This window comes from Cherax quadricarinatus, chromosome 35, assembly GCF_038502225.1.
Source record: "Cherax quadricarinatus isolate ZL_2023a chromosome 35, ASM3850222v1, whole genome shotgun sequence".
Classification (NCBI taxonomy): Eukaryota; Metazoa; Arthropoda; class Malacostraca; order Decapoda; family Parastacidae; genus Cherax; species Cherax quadricarinatus.
The window spans coordinates 21,786,384-21,798,627 of NC_091326.1; the positions used below are offsets into that span (position 1 = coordinate 21,786,384).

Here is a 12,244-nt window from a genome sequence, read left to right on the forward strand (position 1 = left end):
AGTGTGAGCCATCCAGGATAACCAGGTGAGAGCCATCCAGGATAACCAGGGGAGTGTGAGCCATCCAGGATAAGAAGTGGAGTGTGAGCCATCCAGGATAACCAGGGGAGTGTGAGGGGAGTGTGAGCCATCCAGGATAACCAGGGAGTGTGAGCCATCCAGGATAACCAGGGGAGTGTGAGCCATCCAGGGGGAGTGTGAGCCATGTGGGGAGCCATCCAGGATAACCAGGGGAGTGTGAGCCATACAAGATAACCAGGGGAGTGTGAGCCATCCAGGATAACCAGGGGAGTCCAGGATAACCAGAGGAGTGTGAGCCATCCAGGATAACCAGGGGAGTGTGAGCCATCCAGGTTAATCAGGGGAGTGTGAGCCATCCAGGATAACCAGGGGAGTGTGAGCCATCCAGGATAACCAGGGGAGTGTGAGCCATCCAGGATAATAAGTGGAGTGTGAGCCATCCAGGATAACCAGGGGAGTGTGAGCCATCTAGGATAACCAGGGGAGTGTGAGCCATCCAGGATAACCAGGGGAGTGTCATCCATCCAGGATAACCAGGGGAGTGTGAGCCATCCAGGATAACCAGGGGAGTGTGAGCCATCCAGGATAACCAAGGGAGTGTGAGCCATCCAGGATAATAAGTGGAGTGTGAGCCATCCAGGATAACCAGGGGAGTGTGAGCCATCCAGGATAATAAGTGGAGTGTGAGCCATCCAGGATAACCAGGGGAGTGTGAGCCATCCAGGATAATAAGTGGAGTGTGAGCCATCCAGGATAACCAAGGGAGTGTTAGTGAGTGTGAGCCATCCAGGATAACCAGGGGAGTGTGAGCCATCCAGGATAACCAGGGGAGTGTGAGCCATCCAGGATAACCAGGGGAGTGTGAGCCATCCAGGATAACCAGGGGAGTGTGAGCCATCCAGGATAATAAGTGGAGTGTGAGCCATCCAGGATAACCAGGGGAGTGTGAGCCATCCAGGATAACCAGGGGAGTGTGAGCCATCCAGGATAACCAGGGGAGTGTGAGCCATCCAGGATAACCAGGGGAGTGTGAGCCATCCAGGATAATAAGGGAGTGTGAGCCATCCAGTATAACCAGGGAAGTGTGCGTGGCAGTGTTACTACTCTCGCTTGAGTGTATGTGGCAGTGTAACTACTCTCGCTTGAGTGTTTGTGGCAGTGTAACTACTCTCACTTGAGTGTATGTGGCAGTGTAACTACTCTCACTTGAGTGTATGTGGCAGTGTAACTACTCTCACCTGAGTGTATGTGGCAGTGTAACTACTCTCACTTGAGTGTATGTGGCAGTGTAACTACTCTCACCTGAGTGTATGTGGCAGTGTAACTACTCTCACTTGAGTGTATGTGGCAGTGTAACTACTCTCACTTGAGTGTATGTGGCAGTGTTACTACTCTCGCTTGAGTGTATGTGGCAGTGTAACTACTCTCGCTTGAGTGTATGTGGCAGTGTAACTACTCTCACTTGAGTGTATGTGGCAGTGTAACTACTCTCACTTGAGTGTATGTGGCAGTGTAACTACTCTCGCTTGAGTGTATGTGGCAGTGTAACTACTCTCACTTGAGTGTATGTGGCAGTGTAACTACTCTCACTTGAGTGTATGTGGCAGTGTAACTACTCTCACTTGAGAGTATGTGGAAGTGTTACTACTCTCACTTGAGTGTATGTGGCAGTGTAACTACTCTCACTTGAGTGTATGTGGCAGTGTAACTACTCTCACTTGAGTGTATGTGGCAGTGTAACTACTCTCACTTGAGTGTATGTGGCAGTGTAACTACTCTCACTTGAGTGTATGTGGCAGTGTAACTACTCTCACTTGAGTGTATGTGGCAGTGTAACTACTCTCACTTGAGTGTATGTGGCAGTGTAACTACTCTCACTTGAGTGCATGTGGCAGTGTAACTACTCTCACTTGAGTGTATGTGGCAGTGTAACTACTCTCACTTGAGTGTATGTGGCAGTGTAACTACTCTCGCTTGAGTATGTGGCAGTGTAACTACTCTCACTTGAGTGTATGTGGCAGTGTAACTACTCTCACTTGAGTGCATGTGGCAGTGTAACTACTCTCACTTGAGTGTATGTGGCAGTGTAACTACTCTCACTTGAGTGTATGTGGCAGTGTAACTACTCTCACTTGAGTGTATGTGGCAGTGTAACTACTCTCACTTGAGTGTATGTGGCAGTGTAACTACTCTCACTTGAGTGTATGTGGCAGTGTAACTACTCTCACTTGAGTGTATGTGGCAGTGTAACTACTCTCACCTGAGTGTATGTGGCAGTGTAACTACTCTCACCTGAGTGTATGTGGCAGTGTAACTACTCTCACCTGAGTGTATGTGGCAGTGTTACTACTCTCACCTGAGTGTATGTGGCAGTGTTACTACTCTCATTTGAGTGTATGTGGCAGTGTAACTACTCTGACTTAAGTGTTGCAGTGTAATCACTCTCACCTGCACACTTACCACTGCACTGATACATACACACAAACACTAATAACACACACACACACACACACACACACACACACACACACACACACACACACACACACACACACACACACACACACACAGAGCTTCCCAGCTGAATATCACATAATGAAGAGACAGAGGGAAGAGAGGTGTAGGAGCAGCACTCCTACTCACAAACCACTGGAACATTGAAGAGATGAGAGTAATAGAAAGTGAGAGAGAGAGAGAGAGAGAGAGAGAGAGAGAGAGAGGGGGGGAGATTAAACAGTAAGTACACTGAAGATGAGGGGGCGTCAAGGTGGTACTAGCAGCAATGTAACACTGAGGACTAAGATCCTGGAGGTGGTGATGGAGAACTTATGGCAGCCAATGTGTTAGGAACACAACCAGGGAGAGAAACATGGGATGAACCTGCAAGTCTGGACCTTGTATTCACCCTGAACACCTTCCAGGTATACTGATTATGAAAGGCCCCTTGATGCTAGTAACCACACGGTCCTGAGTTTCAAATACCTTATGGAAGAGTGGAGAGTGAAGCAGCAAGGGAACTAGGGAGAAACCAGACTTCACAAGACATGAGGTAACTCCTAAATGAGGTGTACAGCGGCGAAGAGAACTAGTGTGGAAGACAGTGTATAATGGAGTATATGACAGGGAAGCGCATGGAGGCAGAGGAGAAATTATTACCCAGGAGCAAAAGAAACAATGGGAATAGCAGAGTGAGTCATGGTTTACCCAGATGTGTAGAGAAGACAAAAGATAAATATACTGGATCATGGAAACTACACAAGATAAAGAGGTTATGAAAATAAGGAAATGAGCAGAACCAGACAAAAACATACGTAAGAAGAGAGACTCAACGATAATCAGAGAATAACACAACAAGTCAAACCTGACCCAAAGTTGTTAAAAAGCAACATTAAGAAGATTATTATTATAATCACGGGAGCACTAAACCCGTAGGATTATACAGCACATGTGAGGGGATGGAAGGTATTCAGGCTCAATTCAGGGAACTGGAGCACAGATCCAATTCCCTAGATCAAGAGCCCCTCACCAGCATCAAGGAACCTCCCTTGAGGGGAACATTAAGAAGAGAACAACAGAAAAGAAGGGGATATGATAACAACGTACTAAATACTGTAAGGAACTGACAGGATGGACAGGAACACTCCTCGGGAGGCGGGAAAGAGGATCACAATGGCACAGTTGGAAGTTGAAAACAAAGACGATTCACAGGGATGTTAGGAAGTATTTATTTAGCATTAGAGTAGAGAGGAAGTGGAACGACCTGCAGAACAGAGAGAGGCAGGATCCACACACAGCTTTATGAAGAGATACGGTAATGCTGTCGAGGCCAGGAGAGTGAACACAGTAACGACTAGCAGAGAGGCGGGGCCAGGAGCTGTGAATCAACTCCTGCAACCACACATAGGTGAGCACAGCCACATTTACTCAAATATACAAATACATACAAGCACTCATACACACTCATACACTCATACACTCATATACACTCACACAAACATACAAGGTAGTGTCTGGATCCTGAAGGGTTCTTGATCCAGTGAACTAAACCCAGCCTTCAATTCCTGGAATCGAACACTGTATGGCCCCCAGGAATTTAGCGCTTTCCCCATTATTATAATAGTTCTCTCTATATATATAGATATTAAAGCAGTCTCTCTCTCTCTCTCTCTCTCTAGAGAGCGATGACAGGAAGGAAAGTCGGGCAGGAAGAAAGAAGCAGGTGACCTTACTCGACCTGCGAGAGAGAGAGAGAGAGAGAGAGAGAGAGAGAGAGAGAGAGAGAGAGAGAGAGAGAGAGAGAGAGAGAGAGAGAGAGAGAGAGAGACTGAGTAATATTCTCTAGGATCTCTCAAGAGAGCTACGGCACTCTCCTCCCTTCCTTCCTCCCTTCCCTCCTTCCTTCCGTCTTTACCTCGTCTTCCCTTGCTCCTTCTCACCTCTTCCTCACTTCGTCCCTCCCCCCTGCTGAGCGGTCACGTCAGATGTACATGGAGGTTCTGTATATAGTACTGTACGTGGGAATAGTGCACGTGGGAGCACCGTACGTAGTAATATTCTACGTGGGAGCACTGAACGTGGGAGCACTGCACATGGAAGTACTATACGTGGGATTACTGTACGTGGGAGCACTGTACGTGGGAGTACTGTACGTGGGAGTACCGTACGTGGGAGTACTGTACGTGGGAGTACCGTACGTGGCTTCGACAACTACTACTACTACATCCTGTATTATTATTGACGTGTGTAGCTCAGTTTGACTTCAGTTTGCCGCAGCGCAGAATCCAGTCGAGTATTTTACTAGCAAAGTGTTTGTCCAGATAGTACTCAACTTACTAGTACTCGCAACACTTTCACTGGATACTTCCTTTCATTCTCAGAAAATTCCAGTTCTATTTTTTTTTTTTTTACACGCGTTTGTGTTGCATCTCTTGCCTTGAAGTTTCACTATTTATTTGAGTTACTGACACATTCAGTATTTTAAATAAGTGAGATTTTCCTGTAGTCTCTGTTTCCTTCTCCAGTGATGGTGCCAGCTTGGTGGCTCTCCTCTGTACCCTCTACAGTGATGGTACCAGCTTGGTGGTTCTTCTCTGTACCCTCTACAGTGATGGTACCAGCTTGGTGGTTCTTCTCTGTACCCTCTACAGTGATGGTGCCAGCTTGGTGGTTCTTCTCTGTACCCTCTACAGTGATGGTGCCAGCTTGGTGGCTTTCCTCTGTACCCTCTACAGTGATGGTGCCAGCTTGGTGGCTCTTCTCTGTACCCTCTACAGTGATGGTACCAGCTTGGTGGCTCTTCTCTGTACCCTCTACAGTGATGGTACCAGCTTGGTGGCTCTTCTCTGTACCCTCTACAGTGATGGTACCAGCTTGGTGGCTCTCCTCTGTACCCTCTACAGTGATGGTGCCAGCTTGGTGGCTCTTCTCTGTACCCTCTACAGTGATGGTACCAGCTTGGTGGCTCTTCTCTGTACCCTCTACAGTGATGGTACCAGCTTGGTGGCTCTCCTCTGTACCCTCTACAGTGATGGTGCCAGCTTGGTGGCTCTTCTCTGTACCCTCTCCAATGATGGTACCAGCTTGGTGGCTCTTCTCTGTACCCTCTACAGTGATGGTACCAGCTTGGTGGCTCTCCTCTGTACCCTCTACAGTGATGGTGCCAGCTTGGTGGCTCTCCTCTGTACCCTCTACAGTGATGGTGCCAGCTTGGTGGCTCTTCTCTGTACCCTCTCCAGTGATGGTACCAGCTTGGTGGCTCTTCTCTGTACCCTCTCCAGTGATGGTACCAGCTTGGTGGCTCTTCTCTGTACCCTCTACAGTGATGGTGCCAGCTTGGTGGCTCTTCTCTGTACCCTCTCCAGTGATGGTACCAGCTTGGTGGCTCTTCTCTGTACCCTCTACAGTGATGGTACCAGCTTGGTGGCTCTTCTCTGTAACCTCTACAGTGATGGTACCAGCTTGGTGGTTCTTCTCTGTACCCTCTACAGTGATGGTACCAGCTTGGTGGTTCTTCTCTGTACCCTCTACAGTGATGGTACCAGCTTGGTGGCTCTTCTCTGTACCCTCTACAGTGATGGTACCAGCTTGGTGGTTCTTCTCTGTACCCTCTACAGTGATGGTACCAGCTTGGTGGTTCTTCTCTGTACCCTCTCCAGTGATGGTACCAGCTTGGTGGTTCTTCTCTGTACCCTCTACAGTGATGGTACCAGCTTGGTGGTTCTTCTCTGTACCCTCTACAGTGATGGTACCAGCTTGGTGGCTCTTCTCTGTACCCTCTACAGTGATGGTACCAGCTTGGTGGTTCTTCTCTGTACCCTCTACAATGATGGTATCAGCTTGGTGGCTCTTCTCTGTACCCTCTCCAGTGATGGTACCAGCTTGGTGGCTCTTCTCTGTACCCTCTCCAGTGATGGTACCAGCTTGATGGCTCTCCTCTGTACCCTCTCCAGTGATGGTACCAGCTTGGTGGCTCTTCTCTGTACCCTCTACAGTGATGGTACCAGCTTGGTGGCTCTTCTCTGTACCCTCTCCAGTGATGGTACCAGCTTGGTGGCTCTTCTCTGTACCCTCTCCAGTGATGGTACCAGCTTGGTGGCTCTCCTCTGTACCCTCTCCAGTAATGGTACCAGCTTGGTGGCTCTTCTCTGTACCCTCTCCAGTGATGGTACCAGCTTGGTGGCTCTTCTCTGTACCCGCTGCAGTGATGGTACCAGCTTGGTGGCTCTTCTCTGTACCCTCTACAGTGATGGTACCAGCTTGGTGGCTCTTCCCTGTACCCTCTCCAGTGATGGTACCAGCTTGGTGGCTCTTCTCTGTACCCTCTACAGTGATGGTACCAGCTTGGTGGCTCTTCCCTGTACCCTCTCCAGTGATGGTACCAGCTTGGTGGCTCTTCTCTGTACCCTCTCCAGTGATGGTACCAGCTTGGTGGCTCTCCTCTGTACCCTCTCCAGTGATGGTACCAGCTTGGTGGCTCTTCTCTGTACCCTCTACAGTGATGGTACCAGCTTGGTGGCTCTCCTCTGTACCCTCTACAGTGATGGTACCAGCTTGGTGGCTCTCCTCTGTACCCTCTACAGTGATGGTACCAGCTTGGTGGTTCTTCTCTGTACCCTCTCCAGTGATGGTACCAGCTTGGTGGTTCTTCTCTGTACCCTCTCCAGTGATGGTACCAGCTTGGTGGTTCGTCTCTGTACCCTCTCCAGTGATGGTACCAGCTTGATGGTTCTTCTCTGTACCCTCTCCAGTGATGGTACCAGTTTGGTGGTTCTTCTCTGTACCCTCTTCAGTGATGGTACCAGCTTGGTGGCTCTTCTCTGTACCCTGTACAGTGATGGTACCAGCTTGGTGGCTCTTCTCTGTACCCTCTCCAGTGATGGTACCAGCTTGGTGGCTCTTCTCTGTATCCTCTACAGTGATGGTACTAGCTTGGTGGCTCTTCTCTGTACCCTCTCCAGTGATGGTACCAGCTTGGTGGCTCTTCTCTGTATCCTCTCCAGTGATGGTACCAGCTTGGTTGCTCTTCTCTGTACCCTCTACAGTGATGGTACCAGCTTGGTGGCTCTCCTCTGTACCCTCTACAGTGATGGTACCAGCTTGGTGGCTCTCCTCTGTACCCTCTACAGTGATGGTACCAGCTTGGTGGTTCTTCTCTGTACCCTCTCCAGTGATGGTACCAGCTTGGTGGTTCTTCTCTGTACCCTCTCCAGTGATGGTACCAGCTTGGTGGCTCTTCTCTGTACCCTCTCCAGTGATGGTACCAGCTTGGTGGCTCTTCTCTGTACCCTCTCCAGTGATGGTACCAGCTTGGTTGCTCTTCTCTGTACCCTCTACAGTGATGGTACCAACTTAGTGGCTCTTCTCTGTTTCCTTCTCCAGTGATGGTACCAGATTGGTGGCTCTTCTCTGTACCCTCTCCAGTGATGGTACCAGCTGGGTGGCTCTTCTCTGTACCTTCTCCAGTGATGGTACCAGCTTGGTGGCTCTTCTCTGTACCCTCTCCAGTGATGGTACCAGCTTGGTGGCTCTTCTCTGTACCCTCTCCAGTGATGGTGCCAGCTTGGTGGCTCTTCTCTGTACCCTCTCCAGTGATGGTACCAACTTAGTGGCTCTTCTCTGTTTCCTTCTCCAGTGACGGTACCAGCTTGGTGGCTCTTCTCTGTACCTTCTCCAGTGATGGTGCCAGCTTGGTGGCTCTCCTCTGTACCCTCTCCAGTGATGGTACCAAATTAGTGGCTCTTCTCTGTTTCCTTCTCCAGTGATGGTACCAGCTGGGTGGCTCTTCTCTGTACCTTCTCCAGTGATGGTACCAGCTTGGTGGCTCTTCTCGGTACCCTCTCCAGTGATGGTACCAGCTTGGTGGTTCTTATCTGTACCCTCTCCAGTGATGGTACCAACTTGGTGGCTCTTCTCTGTACCCTCTCCAGTGATGGTGACAGCTTGTAACTGCTCCCCTGCCCTGCTAATAGTACTCAGCAGTAACTGCTCCCCTGCCCTGCTAATAGTACTCAGCAGTAACTGTTCCCTTGCCCTGCTAATAGTACTCAACAGTAACTGCTCTCCTGCCCTGCTAATAGTACTCAGCAGTAACTGCTCCCCTGCCCTGCTAATAGCACTCAGCAGTAACTGTTCCCTTGCCCTGCTAATAGTACTCAGCAGTAACTGCTCCCTTGCCCTGCTAATAGTACTCAGCAGTAACTGTTCCCCTGCCCTGCTAATAGTACTCAGCAGTAACTGTTCCCCTGCCCTGCTAATAGTACTCAGCAGTAACTGCTCCCCTGCCCTGCTAATAGTACTCAGCAGTAACTGCTCCCCTGCGCTGCTAATAGTACTCAGCAGTAACTGCTCCCCTGCCCTGCTGACAGTACTCAGCAGTAACTGCTCCCCTGCTCTGCTAACAGTACTCAGCAGTAACTGCTCCCCTGCCCTGCTAACAGCACTCAGCAGTAACTGCTCCCCTGCCCTGCTGACAGTACCCAGCAGTAACTGCTCCCCTGCTCTGCTAACAGTACTCAGCAGTAACTGTTCCCCTGCCCTGCTAACAGTACTCAGCAGTAACTGCTCCCCTGCTCTGCTAACAGTACTCAGCAGTAACTGCTCCCCTGCTCTGCTAACAGTACTCAGCAGTAACTGCTCTCCTGCCCTGCTGACAGTACTCAGCAGTAACTGTTCCCCTGCCCTGCTAACAGTACTCAGCAGTAACTGCTCTCCTGCCCTGCTGACAGTACTCAGCAGTATCTGCTCCCCTGCTCTGCTAACAGTACTCAGCAGTAACTGCTCTCCTGCCCTGTTGACAGTACTCAGCAGTAATTGCTCTCCTGCCCTGCTGACAGTACTCAGCAGTAACTGCTCCCCTGCTCTGCTAACAGTACTCAGCAGTAACTGTTCTCCTGCCCTGCTAACAGTACTCAGCAGTAACTGCTCCCCTGCTCTGCTAACAGTACTCAGCAGTAATTGCTCTCCTGCCCTGCTGACAGTACTCAGCAGTAACTGCTCTCCTGCCCTGCTGACAGTACTCAGCAGTAATTGCTCTCCTGCCCTGCTAACAGTACTCAGCAGTAACTGCTCCCCTGCTCTGCTAACAGTACTCAGCAGTAACTGTTCTCCTGCCCTGCTAACAGTACTCAGCAGTAACTGCTCTCCTGCCCTGCTAACAGTACTCAGCAGTAACTGCTCTCCTGCCCTGCTGACAGTACTCAGCAGTAACTGCTCCCCTGCTCTGCTAACAGTACTCAGCAGTAACTGTTCTCCTGCCCTGCTAACAGTACTCAGCAGTAACTGTTCTCCTGCCCTGCTAACAGTACTCAGCAGTAACTGTTCTCCTGCCCTGGTAACAGTACTCAGCAGTAACTGCTCCCCTGCCCTGCTAACAGTACTCAGCAGTAACTGCTCCCCTGCTCTGCTAACAGTACTCAGCAGTAACTGTTCCCCTGCCCTGCTGACAGTACTCAGCAGTAACTGCTCCCCTGCTCTGCTAACAGTACTCAGCAGTAACTGTTCTCCTGCCCTGCTAACAGTACTCAGCAGTAACTGTTCTCCTGCCCTTGTAACAGTACTCAGCAGTAACTGTTCTCCTGCCCTGCTAACAGTACTCAGCAGTAACTGCTCTCCTGCCCTGCTAACAGTACTCAGCAGTAACTGCTCTCCTGCCCTGCTAACAGTACTCAGTAGTACCTACCCTACAAACAGAACCATCAGTACTCACTCTCGCTGCAGGAAGCGCTGGGAAGAACCACCTTGGGTGCCTGAGTGACGGGCGCAGCAGGTGCTGGAGTGTTGGCCTGGGGTCGGCTCCTAGCCGGCTTCTCCTCACCAAAAGTGTTGTCCCGACGGTTGCTGGTTGAGAGTCTCCCGCCGATCTTGCGGCCCTGGGAGGCCGAGGCCCAAAGGAGAATGAACATTATTTTCAAGTCCTTACATAACATGCATCAGACTGCTGAAGTTGACGTCTGTAACATGGTTAAGTTAGGGTTGTATGAAGCTGTGTATTCCAAGTGTATACTGGCTTGGTGTATGCTGTATACCCTGGTGTTCCATGACGTCTGTAATGTGGTTAAATTACTGCTCTATTTAGCTTATAACACTACTTATAACACGAGACACTCAAGTAACACTCAACACAAGCTACTTATAACACTAGACACACAAGTACCTCAACTTAAGCCACTTACAACACTAGACACTCAAGTAACACTCAACACAAGCTACTTATAACACTAGACACACAAGTACCTCAACTTAAGCCACTTACAACACTAGACACTCAAGTAACACTCAACACAAGCCACTTACAACACAAGACACACAACACAAACCACTTGCAACACAAGACACACAACACTAGACACACAACACTAGCCACTTACAACACAAGACACAACATAAGCCACTTACAACACAAGACACACAACACAAGCCACTTACAACACAAGACTCACAACAAAAGCCACTTACAACACAAGACACACAACACAAGCCACTTACAACACAAGACACACAACACAAGCCACTTACAACACTAGACACACAAGCCACTTACAACACAAGACACACAACACAAGTCACTTATAACACTAGACACACAACACAAGCCACTTACAACACTAGACACACAACACAACGCAAGACACACAACATAAGCCACTTACAACACTAGACACACAACACAAGCCACTTATAACACTAGACACACAACACAAGCCACTTACAACACAAGACACACAACACAAGCCACTTATAACACTAGACACACAACACAAGCCACTTACAACACAAGACACACAACACAAGCCACTTACAACACTAGACACACAACACAAGCCACTTACAACACTAGACACACAACACAAGCCACTTACAAGACACACAACACAAGCCACTTACAACATTAGACACACAAAACAAGCCACTTACAAGACACACAACACAAGCCACTTATAACACTAGACACACAACACAAGCCACTTACAAGACACAACACAAGCCACTTATAACACTAGACACACAACACAAGCCACTTACAAGGCACACAACACAAGCCACTTACAACACTAGACACACAACACAAGCCACTTACAAGACACAACACAAGCCACTTACAACACTAGACACACAACACAAGCCACTTACAAGACACACAACACAAGCCACTTACAAGGCACACAACACAAGCCACTTACAACACTAGACACACAACACAAGCCACTTACAAGACACACAACACAAGCCACTTACAACACTAGACACACAACACAAGCCACTTACAAGACACACAACACAAGCCACTTATAACACAAGACTCGTACAGGTCGAAGATAAATATTAGAAACTCTGACCTTTGTTACCTCACGTCCACAAGTTATTTTCACACACATTATTATCCTAGGTTAACAAAGGTGCCCAACTCTCCAAAGGTGCCGCCTTATACCCTCCCCCCCGGGTGACAGACCTGACCACCAGTTGTCTAGTGTACAGTGACTCGACCCTCCCCCCCTCCATCCAACACTAAAGTGGCAGACACAACGTCATTCCAGGTAATTCCCTCGACTCTTGGGCCATGATGATGTCTGCTGTCTACTGTTGATGTCTGCTGGTTGATGTTTATTGTTGATGTCTACTGGTTCATGTTTCTATTGATGTCTGTTGGTTGATGTCTACTGTTGCCTATGTTGATATCTGCTGATGTCTACTGTTGATGTCTACTGGGTGATGTTTACTGCTGTCT

General features: G+C 49.0%; 1 protein-coding gene across 1 annotated transcript in view; it reads right to left on the reverse strand.

The window, feature by feature from the left end:
• The window catches only part of LOC128695075 (uncharacterized), a 417,714-nt gene that overhangs the window by 310,808 nt on the left and 94,662 nt on the right, over positions 1-12,244 (reverse strand). Inside the window, exon 2 of the mRNA XM_053785465.2 lies at positions 10,226-10,388. Within this exon, the coding sequence (XP_053641440.1) occupies positions 10,226-10,388 (163 nt within the window). The remainder of the gene's footprint in view (positions 1-10,225; positions 10,389-12,244) is intronic.